The following is a 14,933-nucleotide window of genomic DNA, read 5'->3' on the forward strand; positions in this document are numbered from 1 at the left end:
CATGGATGATGAAGCCGGTGGTAGCGGGGATGAATAAGCTGCTAACAACGATGACTCGGTGCTGGCAATCCAGTACTTTCATGGTGCTGGGCTGCTAGATTGTACCATCGTTGTGTATAATACCTTATCTCACTGGGGATACCAGAATAGCGACATCCAGGTGGGACAACGGTTTCGAAAGAGGAAGGAGGTCATCCACTTTATTAGCAACTATGCTGTAATCACAAGAAGGGACCACAAGTGCGCCTGGTCTAACCCTACGAAGTATGAGGTTATGTGTATCAAGCACCTGAATTGTCCTTACTTCGTACGAGCACATAAGCCAAAATATGAAAACCATTTTGTGCTGAGTAGACGCACCCCACATACATGCAACAAAGATGCTATTAGGAATGTGAGCCACGCCATTGATGCGAGGTTCATAGCCCAACTCCTCATCACCCTTGTTGGCATGAACATATGTCTGTCGCCAAAATCCATTATAAATGAGGTGCAGACTAAGACGGGTATGCTGATCAATTACCACACCACCTGGCGAGCGAAGCAGAAGGTGTTGAAGATATTGTTTGGATGTTTTGAAGAGTCTTACAACTATGCCCTGAGGTTGCTGTAGAAGATTGCCATAACGAATCCAGGGACTCAGTGGGCCATAGTGGATGAGCCGATCAAACTAGAGGATGTGTCATACAGCAGCACTGACCGATACCTCGTTAGTTTTTTCTGGTATTTTGCACAATGCATTGAAGATTTCAGATATTGCAAGCCGGTTGTATGTGTGGATATTACATTTCTTAGCGGCAAGTCGGAATCGGAGTCTAAACGGATAAGATATGGGCTCTAGAAAATTAATCTTGGATTAATTTGGGAAAAGAAATATTTTGTGAGTATTCCTTGAATTTCGGAAAAAATGAAATTTACTGCACAATGGGCCCCACTGAAAAGTCAATGGTCAAGATTGGATTTGGAGTTGGGTCGGACTGGTTCTGGGCCGGACTGGGTCAAGGCTGGGCTCGGGTCGGACTAATCTGAGCTCGGGTTCAAAAAGGCTAACCGGGCTGAGAATTTTTGTGGTCCTCTTAATGATTTCGGCCCCAATTCAAAAGCTAATGGAAATTAGCCAGAGCTAAATGGGCCGCTCACAAAACTAAGCTCACAGCCGACTTTCCTATTGGACTGAACAAGTGTGTTTGTATTAGGCCGGAGTCACTGTTGGCTGCTACGCTCTTGGGCACAGGCTGGACTTCTACGAGTTTTTTTTTTATTTTTCGAGTTTAAATTTAAATAAATAGATTCCCGGCGAAAAGATTTGCAAAAGTAGGCACCCACCGCCCTCTCAGAGGGCTGCAGCCCTCTCAGAGGGTGGGTACGGGTGCTAACCGCCCCCTGAGAGGGCGGTAGGCCTAACCGCCCCCTCAGAGGGCGGCAAGAGGGGCTAACCGCCCTCTCAGGGGGCGGTTAGGCCCTGGGGGGCGGTTAGCCCCTAACAGGGCGGTTAGGGGCTTTTTTCATGTAAAATTAATTTTTTTCCATTTTATCCTATAAAAATGTATTATTTTTTAATTGAAGGAAAAAAAGAAGGGGTGTAAGGAAATTAAGAAATTAAATTTGGAGTAGGTTATGTAATAACGGGAGGAAAAAAATCAGTAATTAGTAGTTGCAGCATTTTACGTGGGTATGGGGTGCGAACGAGGACAAACATAGTATTGAACACATGATGAAAATATTACAATACACTGTAACCGCGACGACACGATGAGGAAACAAAGGTGGCATGTACGGTTCGCACTAAGACCTTATTAGTGCGCTGATCCTAATCATAACATACCTTAGGGAAGGAAAGTATGTCAGGTTACATTAGGTACTCTCTACTGCGTGCATCTAGGATACTTTTCCTTTCGGAGGGCATCGGGACCTGCCGCCTTAGCACGGCGGGCTCTCTCCCGCTTCCTTTCCCTCTCAGCCTCTTGAGCCTGAGCCACGGTACGGTCGTGCGCCGCCTTCCTCATGCGCTCTTCTTCCTCCCGCTTGAGACGAAGTTCCTCTTGCTGTTGCTCATACTCCCGACGTGCGTATGCTTCCCTTCTCCACCTCATGTTCATGTCGACCCACAGCTTCTGTGAGTCATTTTGCTCATTGTCGAGCCACTGAATAAAATCACAGAGCGGTGGAGGGGACTGAACAAATGGAACAAGATGAGCGGTTAGTAAAAGAGGGTGCGTAATCGGAAGAGATGAGGCGGACATCTGTTACCGTACTGGTCGATAACCAGTTGTTGCATTGCGAGGCTTGTCATACTCGTAGTTGGCACACATGAAGAAGCGTAGTCCATAGGTGTATGAGATGTCCTACGACTCGCGGAGCTTACAAAGGTCACCACAGAAGCACATTGGTGGTTCGAGACCTTCAGGTACGGTAGTCCCCCAATGTTTCTTTGGTGGGCTCGATGGAGCTGAGGAAGACATTGCACTTGAGATATTTAAGAAATGAGCGATGCTTCTCCATAAGAAGGTTTGGCTACTTATAGTTGGGGGAGGCAGGAGCATTGGATTCGCTCTTAAAGAAAGGAATTAGGGCATGGGCGTAGCTGGTGGGAGAAGCATCGGATTCCATCTTGAAGAATAGGACAGTTTTGTCGTTGCCCATGGTCAGAGATTCCACGTTTATTGGTACCCGTGTTGCCATTTACTGATTTGAAAAAGCTGGGTAGTGTTGTCACATCTTGTTTAAAGCCTGCGGCAGGAGGCATGTGTTGTCAAGTCATGGTTAAAGTTTAGTGGTGTGGTCACTTGTTCGTTGAACGTGTCTGAATATGAAATGCATTTACGAAATGCTAAGTCGACCATACAAAGTGAACGTGTCTTAATACATATGAGCACATCACGAAGCGAATACGCATATGTTAGTTACAAAAAATATAAAATGCTACTCATGCCTCCCTCGTTGCCGTCGTCCGTGCGCCCCATCGTGGTCCCGATGCCGCTGGTTAACCCTCACGTGACCCCTGGAGTAGGTGAGGGGGTCAGGTGGGCCGACATGTCTGCTAGGCCTAGTAGGGACCACCGGTGTCGAGGGCTCGTCATGCGTGGGCTGGGTCCGAAGCGGTGCACTGGAAACCTGGGACCGCTGAAGGACGTCGTAGTCAGGTGTGCCCCCGAAGAAGTCACGGACGATGTCGTATGCGGTGTCGGGGCCAGCCTCATCCTCCTGACTAGGGTAGGAGGACTGTGAAGGCTCGGCAGGCGTCCATGTGTACTGGCTGGAGGGGCCTGTGAACAAATAATCACGTTAGATACGAACAATATGGTATTGAAAGTAGTAGTAAAAAATGTATAATTGTACCTGCGTGGTACGACGGTGCAGCAGAAGAAGGCCACGCTGACGTGCCGTAGTACGTTGCGGGGGGGGGGGGTAGGGTGTGGGGCCGCCGAAGATGGACCGGCCTCGTCACCGAAGTAATCTGAGCACAGTTGTAACTTATTTTGCTGAAAGTACTAGAAATTAGGAAAAAGGGTTCCCGGAGTACCTGACTGTGGACGTACAGGGCTCAATCTGCGAGGCTGCGTCGACACTTGTGCAGACGGACCTAATGAATGTTTAATAACAATAAGTAAAGGATATTGATCAATAATTTTCAAAAGTATAATTCGTACCATGTTGCTCGGACCCTCCAAGACGTGATAGAAGGGGTCGTGTGGGTGCCGACACTGAAGAACGTCGGTGCACGTCTGACGGCCGAGACGACTCGGCGTGTGCACCACTCGTCCTGGGAGGCGGCCCTGCTACATCTGTGGTAGATCGGCAGGAGGTGAGTTTCAGGGCGCGCGTCTTCTTGTCGAAAACCCGTCTAATGAAGCTCGCAACATCCGACGCACTTAGGTGATGCCCTTGCCGGACGCGGTCCATGGCAGCAGCTGCATCCCTATTTACATCATAAACGATATCTGTCTGCGGATACGAACAATAGTGAACAATTAAAGTATACGGTTATGTTCATTCAATATGTAGTACGGACTTCAAAAAATGACTTACTGCTAAAGCGGCGTCCTCGTCCCAATGCACCGGGTATGTCTCCGTTGTCGATGCGACGTGGCCCCGGACATCATCAGGGGTGTAGGTGACACGAGTCCACGTACGAGGTACGTACCACCGTAGGTACTCCCTAAAGTTTCCCTCGGTGTGGGGACGCGCCTCATCAACGACGTCCTGTAGCGCTTGGGCCCATGTTGCCACGTAAGGGGCCAAGCGGTCCGCCCAGAGGTGGCTAGCTGGCTGGCCTTTCCGCGTGTACCTGCATTGAAACCACGGTAAATGTAAGGCAAACTGAAACGAAGGTTGCTCAAACTAAAATTTATCAAATGTACCTGTGGACGTGCAAGGGGACTGTACGGATGGGGACGAGCGGGAATGCTTGGTGACGGCCAAACTGCCGCATGACGTGCTGCGGTGAGTACTCTTCGATGTAGATGTCGAAGACAAGGGGCGCCTTGGTGAGCTAGTACTCCTCGTCACGGGTGCACAAGGGTGACAATCCCGACCCTGCACGTGTATGAACGGCCCGAACGTTGTATGGCTCTCATACCACATCGTTAGGACGTAGCCTGTCAAACTGGGTACGAAAATGCTCGTACGCACTGCGAGGCTGCTCGTGGGCCCAGTGTGGCTGAGTGACCCAGTTATAAACCTCTGCAAGGTTTGTAGTCATTACTCCATACCTGGCACCACCACTGTCGTACAGCAGAGCCCATTTTTCATTGGGCTCATTGCGTATCCACTGTGAAAAGCTCCTAACAGATGAGCCAGATCTCCGTACAATCTGCGGAGTATCGGTTGGGAGCCGACCGAGAGCTATTGGTTCCTCACGGCTAGGTGCGGCCTCCACAGTTTGTTTAAGAGTCAGTTCATTAAGTCTTGCCCATAATGCATTGAACTTACGTTGTTGGTTCTGACTGCACAACTTCTTGAAGAGCTTCATTAACTCTTTGTTTTTAAACTGTCTGTAGAAGTTCGCATCCATATGGCGCATGCACCACCTGCTTTTGAGATCTGGCCACTGTACTGGTACACCCTGTCGCACGCTACCGTGTTGCATATCCAGCAAAGCCTGCAACAATCCTGCATGTCTATCATGAATGAGACACACATCTGGTTGGTCAAGAACAATTGCATGCTTCACCCGCTCTAGGAACCAATACCAGCTGTCCCCATTCTCACTCTCCACGAACGCAAACCCTAGTGGCTGCACTTGGTTGTTACCGTCGACCCCTATTGCAGACAATATCTGCCCTTTGTACTTCCCAGTTAGGAATGTTCCATCTAGGCATATGATGGGTCGGCAATATCTAAATGCTTTGATAGTTGCACCGAATGCAAAGAAAGCATGCTGCAACACTCTTTTTCCGTTGTACTCCACATCAGTAGAGGGGTAATGCTTGATATCATAGTAGCTGCCTGGATTTCTTGCATAAATTGTGGCTAATTGACGAGGTAGATTGTGATACAAATCTTCATATGTACCGAACCTAATCTCAATAGCCTTTTGTTTCGCCCTCCATGCCTTCGCATAATTTATTGTGTACTGGAACCTTTGCTCAATAGCACGGATTATTGATCGTGGCTCATACGTTAGGTTGTCCACAATCTCTCCGTACATAACATTTGCAATGAAAGCAGAAGACAGGTTCCGATGGGCGAACTTTATTTCCTCAATATGACAATTATGTTCCTTAACTATTGAGCATTGTCAGTAGTCTGCCCATTTCCCTCTAAATGCGTGCACCCGCCAAGGGCACTCAGGAACCAAGCACTTCACATCGTACTCTCTTTTACTTGATTTAACAACCTTGAATTGCCTACGAAGAGACAACGACCAGAATTTCACAGCATCAATAACTGCCTCTTTTGTAGGGTACATAGCACCCTGTGACATCTCATTCTCATGGTATGGCCACGGTGTCTGGTCAGCCTCGCTAACCACCAACTTCGAAAATTCTTGATCCCACCACTCCGCAGGAACTGCAGCATTACCCTCCTCATCAGAAGAATCCCCATCGGCAAGGCCTTCCTCCAACTCTTCATCCTCCAAATCCATATCTTCAATGATGCTAGGGATGTGCTCCCCTTCATCAGCTACACCCATCGGCTCCAGGTCTGGAACATCACCAACCTCCTCTCTGGACCCTACATTAGCCGCCTCTGACTCATCTTCCACTGCCTCACTTGGTCCTGCTACTGCTTCTTCAGAGTTCACCTCATTTTGATCTTTCAGGTACACCGCAGCTAATAAAATAAGCGGCATGCCACGTTCACAGCATATAGTTACATACTGCCTCCAAGTTGATGTGGCTTCGATGGGAACAAGCTCACCAAAGTATCCATGACTAGCACGGCTCAGAACACCTTTCAACTTCAGCTCATATTGCTACGGATCCAGTTGGAAAAACCGCATGAGCCATTTGCACACCCCCACAATAGTCCTCTCATTAGCCTTACTAAGCCCCTTCATAACATAGTTTTTAAATACTACCCTAGGTTCGCAAATTATCATCTACTGTTGACTCATACGTCTGCATGTACAAGTAATATACTATAAACTATATACTACAAATAACATACTAAAAATAATATACTACAAATAATATACTACAGGTAACGAATTGAAAATAATGTACTAAAAATAATATTCTATATTCAACTATTATCGTGCAATTTTCTAACTAAATTTTACAATTTTCTAAACCCTAAATCTAACTATCTAAAATCTATGTCATATACTACTACTGCACTAATTAACAATAATAAAAAGGATAAAAAGATTGACCTGAAATTTTTTTCCAAATCCGCAGCCCAAATACAGCAGGACTTCGCCGATCTCTCTTCCTCCCCTCTCCTCTCCTCTCTTCTCCCCTCTCTTCTCAACTTTTCTTTTTTTCCGAATTTTCTGGTTTTTTCTCTAATTTTCGGGGTTTTTATAGACTCTGGGCGTAGGGGGCCGGCGCGGGGCGGCGGGCGGGAGGAGCCCTTGCCGCCCTCTCAGGGGGCGGTAAGGAACCCTACTCGCCCCCTGCGGGGGTGGTAAGCTGTGGGGCCCGGGCGATTAGCACCCGTACCCGCTCTCTGAGAGGGCTGCAGCTCTCTGAGAGGACGGTGGGCGCCTACTTTTACAAATCTTTTCACCGGAAATCTATTTATTTAAATTTAAACTCGAAAAAATATATAAATAAAAAAAACTCGGACTTCTACTGAGCTCTTTGTTACTTGGACGGCCCTGACGTTTGTGGCAACTCGCATGTGAACGTCAGGGCTGTGGTCGGCATGGTCACAGACGGGGGCGTCCATGGCGCTGACAGAGACCAGAGCGACGTCCCTCGGTGCACTCGTGGCTCTGCTGGTCTAGAGAGCAAACGAAGAGGAGCATGGCTTAGAACGCAGAGTTCGGTCTCCCTCAGATCCCAGGCCTACGGTGCCCTTCGAGAAAAAGGGGCGTCACAGGCAGCTTCGCGAGGAGGGAAGGCACGCTGCTGAGTGTCGCGCCAGTGAAGTCATGCCCATCAGAGCGGCGGCGCGGTCAGGGAAGGCGAGCGGATTGTTCGCTTGGGGAGAGTGACGGCCGAGCAGTGGAATGGGTTGAGGAGGAGATGGGGGTCTCGTTTTACTACCAAGAGGGCGAGTTATGGTTTCCTTTGTGCGAGTTTTGAGCACGCGGCGGCGGCTTCGACTGAGTTCTGAATGGCTGCTGTTCTGTTCGGTTTGGGAAGAAGAAGATACGGGAAAAGGTCGGAGGTACATGGCCTGAGCTTGGCGGCATGCGGCATGCGCAATTCAAGGGCGAGCTGGCGCTGCTGTTGATCGACTTGGAGCAAGTACCGAGGTGCTCCCGATTTGGGTCGGGATGAGAGGAAAAGGGCAGGAGGTGGAAGGGATAAGCCCGACGCATGGGGCCGACGTGTCAGTGGGCCGAGGCGCTCGGAAGCGGGCCGACAGTTTTTGGGCCGGTGCAGGGTAGGCTGATCGAGCCGAGAAGGGAGAAGGCAGGCTGGGCGGCCGGTTTGCGCAGGAGAGAAGAAGAACGAGCTGGGCGAGAGAGAGAGAGGAAAATCGGCCCAAAAAAGAAAGGGAGTTGATTTCAGAAACGTACTATATCGGGAATTTGGATTAGGTTCAAACTGAATCGACGCACGTCAGATTAACCTAAGCGAACTGCAACTAAAAGTTCAAAATTTAGTGATTTTTGCTACCTTAGAAAAAGGCGAAACACTAGGTGTTACAGGCCTCCTCTCTAGAAGCATGTCTCGTGTCACTGCCGATTTGTGGAATCAACTGACAATGATAAAAGTGTATATCACTACAGGTTAGTGGAAGCAACCGGCAGTGATACACTCCTTATCATTGTCAGTTGATACCACGAGTCGCCAGTGATGTATTAATACCTGTTCGTGGAACTAATCGGCAGTATTAAAAGGTATCACTGCTGATTCTCACAGCCTTATTAATTTTATTGGTCGGTTGTGGTTATGAACCGACAATAATACCTTACCACTGGTGATGCTAGCCAAACCGGCACTGATAGCCAATCATCAATTAGGGTTTCTATAGTAGTGAGTGCCAGTGCTGTCTCATTGTATCGCCACCATGGATTCTGCTGCCTTGGCTTCCCTAAACTCCCAGCAACTGCCCATCTCCCTCACAATAGGACCCCGCTCCCCTCTTTTAATCCTAACCCTAACTGTCAATTGCCAGATACAGAGACCACTTTTTAGCATTTTTATATTTAGGCATTTCTTTTCCATTTTCGGCGTGTGTTTACTCATTTGAGAAATTTCTGTTAATAAGAAGTTTGTGGCTAGATGTCGAGCCAGCTTGGTTCGGTCCAGCTCGTCAATGTAGCGAACTGGCTCAACTCAGCTCATCAAGGAAACGAGCAAAAAAGCTAGCTCGTCTCGGCTCGGCTCGATAAGAGCTTGAGCTAGCTTGTTAGGCTTGCGAGCCAGCCACAACTGAAAACAGCATAAACACATGTTCTAAATAGCTGAGACATCCCAATTCAAAATAGCTCATACATGAACTAAAAGCTCAACAAAATAGCCAACAATATAGTTCAAACATGAAAGAGGTTCTACATAGATAAGTATTAGCGCATTACATAAAGTTCCAACTTCTGAATACAAGAATTACATATCCATAGGGCATAGTACATTGAGTTTTCCATAATATGAAATCTGTCAAAGTACCAAACAAATAATTAAGTGCTTCTGCAACTTCTAATTGTCCATCCACCATCGCACCTTTGAGTCAAATACCAAGTGCACCTACAATAAATAACGGAAGTAGAAGTAGTACAAAAATATGTCAGTATGTCAGAACTCAAGACTGCGAATTCATTGTTGCAGTGGGAAATATCGATGGGAAAGAAGTACTAAACAGATTCATCTATAACAGGGCTATAAGGGAAAATATGTGCAACCTGATACATCTACTTGGCTATGAAACCATAGATGCAGCAACAGCGAGTGGTGAATAGGCACAGTTGGTGCACCCATAGCCTGTGGGTGGGAGCTGAGTCGAGTCAAGTGGGGAAGAGAAGCGCAAGGGCGTGGCATTTCACCACCATGTGGCTTGGCTTCCTTCTAGGTGTAGGAGGTGCGTGACAGTAAGAAGGCGAAACCCTAGTCACCCCCTTTCTCTCCTCCATGAAAACGAACGAGCGCTAGGACATGGGAACGGGAGCGTCAGGTGTGAGTGAGATAAACGGGAGGCGTCTGGTAAGCTTTCGCTCCTCCTAGACCCATGTTGGGCCTTCTATGGCTCATCAGGCTCGCGAGCTAGCTCGAGCCAACTTGTTAACTAAATAAGCTAAAATATGAGCTTGGCTCGCTATAAAATACACCGAGCCGAGCCGAGCCAAAAATAAGTTGAGCCAGCTCGCGAGCTTCGAGCTTTTCGTCCAACCCTAGCTACAATAATACCAAAATGAACATAGTATCAATATCACCCAGTTGAAGTAGGACATCAGCAACAGGTCCATTGCTTTAAACAGCCACATGAAGTTCTAAATTAGGGAAAAGTCCAATGACACCCTCCAACTATCACAAAAGTCTGATTTTTAATCATAAACTACAAAAGCAGACATCATACAACCCCCAAGTGACGAAACCAGATAAAATACCCCATGCATCCAAACCACCCCGGTTTTTGCTAACATGGTGGCGATTTTTTGCTGACATGGAGGTAGTTTCACACATTTGGCAGACCAGTCAGAAGAAAAAATTAGAAAAAATAAAAAAAGGAAAAATAAAAATTTTCAAAAATTTTCAAAAAATCAGAAAAATCAGGAAAAATAAAAAAAAATTCGTTTTTGGTTTTTAAACTGTCACAAAAGTCTAACTATCAAGCGACCAAATTTAGCTATTGTTACGATTGATATCGGAGTTTATCGGGGTTAGAGTTTCGAGAACATGAGGTTAGGGCTCAATCCCTAACATCCCTCTAAGTAGGGATGAAAACGGACGGGAACGGTCGGGAAAACTCTCTAACCGTTTTCACTTTCATATTTTCTCTGCCGGACGAAAAAGAAAACGGGATAAGCGGGAACGGGAAAAAACAAAAACGGTCGGACATAATCGGAGGGTCGAAAATGAACCAATCCGATCGGAAAAATACCGGTATCGGTCGGGATTCAAAAACACAAAATAGAAACACCGACCTACAGAACCATCAAGATATGTCAACATGTATAAGTTTAACATTATCTTCAAATAACACTGAATTAATAAGTTTAATGAACCAATCCAATCAGGAAGTCTTATTAAAGTAAAAAAATGTCATATACTTTTTCGATTCACATGACATATCATTTTTTATCAATATTTCACTCAAACAATACAAGATACGAAGATACAACAATATAAGCTTTAGGACCGAGCAGTAGCTCGGTTGATTCGCTCTCAGTGGCAGACTGACAGGGACGGTCAGTCGTGGGTTCGATCCCTAGGATCGACCCTCGAGCCTCATTGGGGGTTTCTCCTTAGTAGTTAGGGGTATGCACACACATGCCCGTTTAGCTAGAATATATCTGTAACGTGTATGCTTAGGACATGCACGTGTGTGCGCGCGTTAGGCGTAAGTGTGATGTAAGTGGGCTATGTATGTCATGTTTTGTACCCCTCTAAAAAAGAACCACATAAACGTTAACTCGATACTCGAGCATATAATAAACATAAGTGATAAGTCTCAACCAAAGACATAAGTAAGCGTAGGGGTGAAAACGGACGGAAACGGTCAAAAAAATCCCCTACCGTTTTCACTTTCATATTTTCTCAGTCGGACGAAAACGAAAACGAGATAGACGGGAACGGGAAAAAACGAAAACGAACTGAAAAAAACGGGATACGGCACCGGGACGGAACGGGTTTTTCCCGTTCCATTTTCATCCCTACCTCTAAGCCAATCCTCCAAATTCAACACGGTACAAGCTTCAGCGTTGACAATACCAAAATGCCGAGGAGGATGGCCATAAAGAACTTCGAATCGACTGTACCCAAGAGAAGAGTGATAAGATGTATTATACCAAAACTCCGCGAGTGGCATTTATTTGCTCTATTATCTCGGACATGAATGAACAGTATAATGGAGAAATATTTCCAAACACTGATTGAGGTGTTCCATTTGACAATCGGTATGGGGATGGTAAGAGCTCATAAGCAGCTGAGTATCCTTTTCTAATTTTTTTTCCTGATTTTTCTTGATTTTTTTCATTTTCCTAATTTATTTCTTTTTTTATTTACTGACTGGTCTGCCACGTGTGTGAAACCGCCTCCACGTTAGCAAAAAATCGCCACCATATCAGCAAAAACCAGGGTGGTTTAGGTGCAGGGGGTATTTTGTCCGGTTTCGTCACTTAGGGGTTGTAGGGTGTTTAGTTTTGTAGTTTGAAGTTGAAAATCAGATTTTTTGATAGTTAGAGAGCGTAAATAAGACTTTTCCCTCTAAATTACTTGTGGCACAAACAACACTACCAAAATGAACAAAATATCAACCCAATTTAAGTAGAAACAGCACAACAGATCCATGCACTTGGCTGAACATATGTGCGACTAAAAAAAGGAAAACGCTCGAGCACAAAAGAATTTTTTCGATTAACTTGAGAATTTAAGTATAGATAGATAGATGCGGCTGGCAATTAGTATACGGCTAGATCCACTTATACCCATTAAAAGTTGGACCAGAAATTTATATTATTCGCGATCCAGTTAGGGCCTGTTTGGGCTGAGGTTTTTCCGAAAGTTGCTGTTAAAAAGTTGTTTTTAATTAGTTTTTGATACGGATAAAATATATAATATATGTAATACCTCTCAAAACACTATTCCTCAGAAACTTCAAAAGCTCTTTCAGACTAGCTTCTGGCTTCTAATAATAATGACAATTTTTTCCAACTTTTGTATCAAGAAGTCATTTTCAAAAATGAACTATTTAATTCAACTTTCTACTCTGAGTAGAAAAAAATAACAGAAACTGAACCAAACATGATCTTTAGACTCGTCGGATTTGGGGATCAAAACTAATATTTGCGATCCAAGTAGACCGTCATATTCCGGATCACAAGTAATATCTACGCTCCAATTAGGCCTATCAAAATTTGGGCCACACGAAAAAAGGAAAAAGTTCATTTTGCCCGGCCCGTTTTGCAGACAGAAAGCCAGGACGGCCAGCGATTAGCTAGCACAAGCAGAGTTCCCTCAAAAAAAAAAAAAAAAAAAAGCAAACAGAGCAGAGAGGTTGCAGGCGCCATGGAGATGCAGGTAGATAACACAAAACTATCTGATAACAAAGTAATAGTAACTTAGTACGTAGATGTGCAATGAAATAACAAGAAAACAGTCAAACAAATATATCTTTTTCAGTATTTTGGCTTTTCCTTACGAAACAGAGATCTTGTGTCCAGTGCGATAATAACAAAGGCATTCCATATTAATTGGTAGAGTTATATATATGCACTGGCACTACATAACAGAGAGAAAAAAACGAAACTAGTTTTGCATGCAGCTACTTAGGACTTAGAACAACTCATTTATAACAGAAGTATACGTGAATTTACGTACCAATCTTGGCGATCAACTCCTTTATAACAGAAGGGCAGCTTCTATTCAGGTACTCGATGCCGTCGCTTGCAAGGACAGCCGTCAGGTTTACTGGAGAGCTGAGAAAGTTGAAGCATGCCTTCTTCAGCCCGTGGCAGTGATGCTGCTCAGCTAACGCCAAGATAGTCGCCAGAGTGCTGGCTTCTATGCACTTGCATAGTTTGTGTTCGCAAATCAGCTTTAGCCTCTCCAAGTTGTACCTGCATGCAGCAACAAGCAGATGTTGGGACATGGCAGCTTCGTCCTCTTTGTTCATCTCTGGCAATGAGTCGGTGTAGATGAAGCAGAACAGCGCCTTGAAAACAGGCGCCTCCATGTACTCAATGCGGACGGCACCTGCGGCACAACTCTCCTTCATTGCGCCAAAGAGCTTGCTGAAGACTGGCGACCGGGCCCCGAGCACGCACCGGTGCGCCGTGAATGTCTCGCCGCCGACCTCGAACACCACATCAGCGTCCTTGTTGGTCTGGAGGAGGTCGCCGAGGTGTTGGTGCAAGTCGGACGGGGGCACGGAGACGAAGGTCGGGACGGTGGCGGCCTCAGCCATCGGTATCTCCTCTGTGTGGATCTTGTTGATGATGGTGACGTCGCAGCGGACCATGAAAGAATCATCCTTGAGATGCTTCGATTTCTCCAAAGCTTCCCTTTTGATGAACGTTTTCTGCCCCCAACCATGGTGACTCTTGAAGTCGTGTATGTCTTCTGATGTTAACGACAGGGTTTGCTCCTCCACGTCATCGACGAAACTGAACTTGTGTTGCGCCTTCACTGCCTTGGTGACACTTTCATTAAGAATAAGAAAAACTGATATGTAATCTGCAGACTCCGAGTCGTAGCCATTGGGATAATAACGGATGCACCAGCAATGACCGCCCATAGTGAAAGGGTGGGACTTGATAAACTCTCCGGTAGGGGTCCCCTTGGTGCGGGAGTAGCCGTCGATCTTGAGAATGTGGCATCCGATCATGGCGTCTGCAATGATGACGGAGGCGGACCGCTCTAGCTTGCCGCCGACAGCAGTGGACGACATGGCACACACACTCTCTCTCTCTCGGGCGCGCGCTACCCTCAGCTCGCTGGCTCCCTTCGCACTCTGCTTCTGATGGGCTTGGTAGCCAATGGTCACTTATATACGCAAAGAACTTGTGCGATAAATTGGTCGGGACTCTTTCCTGGACATTATATTTCAGTTTCTTTTTGCTATCGTGGGTCAAACTTGTCACGGCATTTTTCATCTCTCATCGAAGCTACTAGAACACCGATTTTACAGTCGATCTGAAGCCCCATTCAAATACTGTAGCATTAATTATTTGGCATATATATAGTCATAGACTCAACTTTGCCTTCTTAATTACTTTATGTTCTTTATTGTACGCTTTATCTTCTTTGGCCGGTTCCTTTCTTCCTTCGGAGCCGAGTGATTGATTCTTCCTTCGGTGAGTCCTTTCCTTGTTTGATATGATTGGAAAAAAAAAAATCCTCTGGAGGCGTGCTGCAACCAGGGTTCAAAAACCGTCGGTAACCGCCCAAAAATCGCGGTTACCGACCTTCTCGGTCCGGTCCGATTTCAGAAACCGAACGGTAACCGAAATTTGAATTCAAAAAATTCGAAAAAATAAAAAATTCAAAAAAAATCTTAAAAAAACTAGACACAATTCTAAGACCTTCTGTGAAAACATTTTTCAAAAATAATGTCGTTTCATCATATTATATAGGGAGAAAGTTTGAAAAAAAAAATGAAAAAATTGAAGCGTGCGGCTCAGTTATTAACTCACGTTAAGTAAAAGTGTAACATGCAAA

The 14,933-nt window shown here is 45.8% G+C and overlaps 1 protein-coding gene across 1 annotated transcript; it reads right to left on the reverse strand.

The window, feature by feature from the left end:
- Nucleotides 1-9,039: 9,039 nt before the first annotated feature.
- On the reverse strand, nucleotides 9,040-14,216 carry LOC133923393 (BTB/POZ and MATH domain-containing protein 1-like). Its single transcript, XM_062368704.1, has 2 exons — nucleotides 13,095-14,216; nucleotides 9,040-9,305 (listed from the first exon to the last, which is right to left on the reverse strand). The coding sequence occupies exons 1-2, from the start codon at nucleotides 14,161-14,163 to the stop codon at nucleotides 9,289-9,291; spliced, it is 1,086 nt and encodes a 361-aa protein (XP_062224688.1). The 5' UTR covers nucleotides 14,164-14,216; the 3' UTR covers nucleotides 9,040-9,288.
- Between the last annotated feature and the right edge of the window lie 717 nt (nucleotides 14,217-14,933).

This window comes from Phragmites australis, chromosome 7 (assembly GCF_958298935.1).
Source record: "Phragmites australis chromosome 7, lpPhrAust1.1, whole genome shotgun sequence".
Taxonomy (NCBI): Eukaryota; Viridiplantae; Streptophyta; class Magnoliopsida; order Poales; family Poaceae; genus Phragmites; species Phragmites australis.

Bases quoted from the DNA above. Each gene is read 5' to 3' on its own strand.
- LOC133923393 (XM_062368704.1), bottom strand. From the start codon at position 14,163: ATGTCGTCCACTGCTGTCGGCGGCAAGCTAGAGCGGTCCGCCTCCGTC.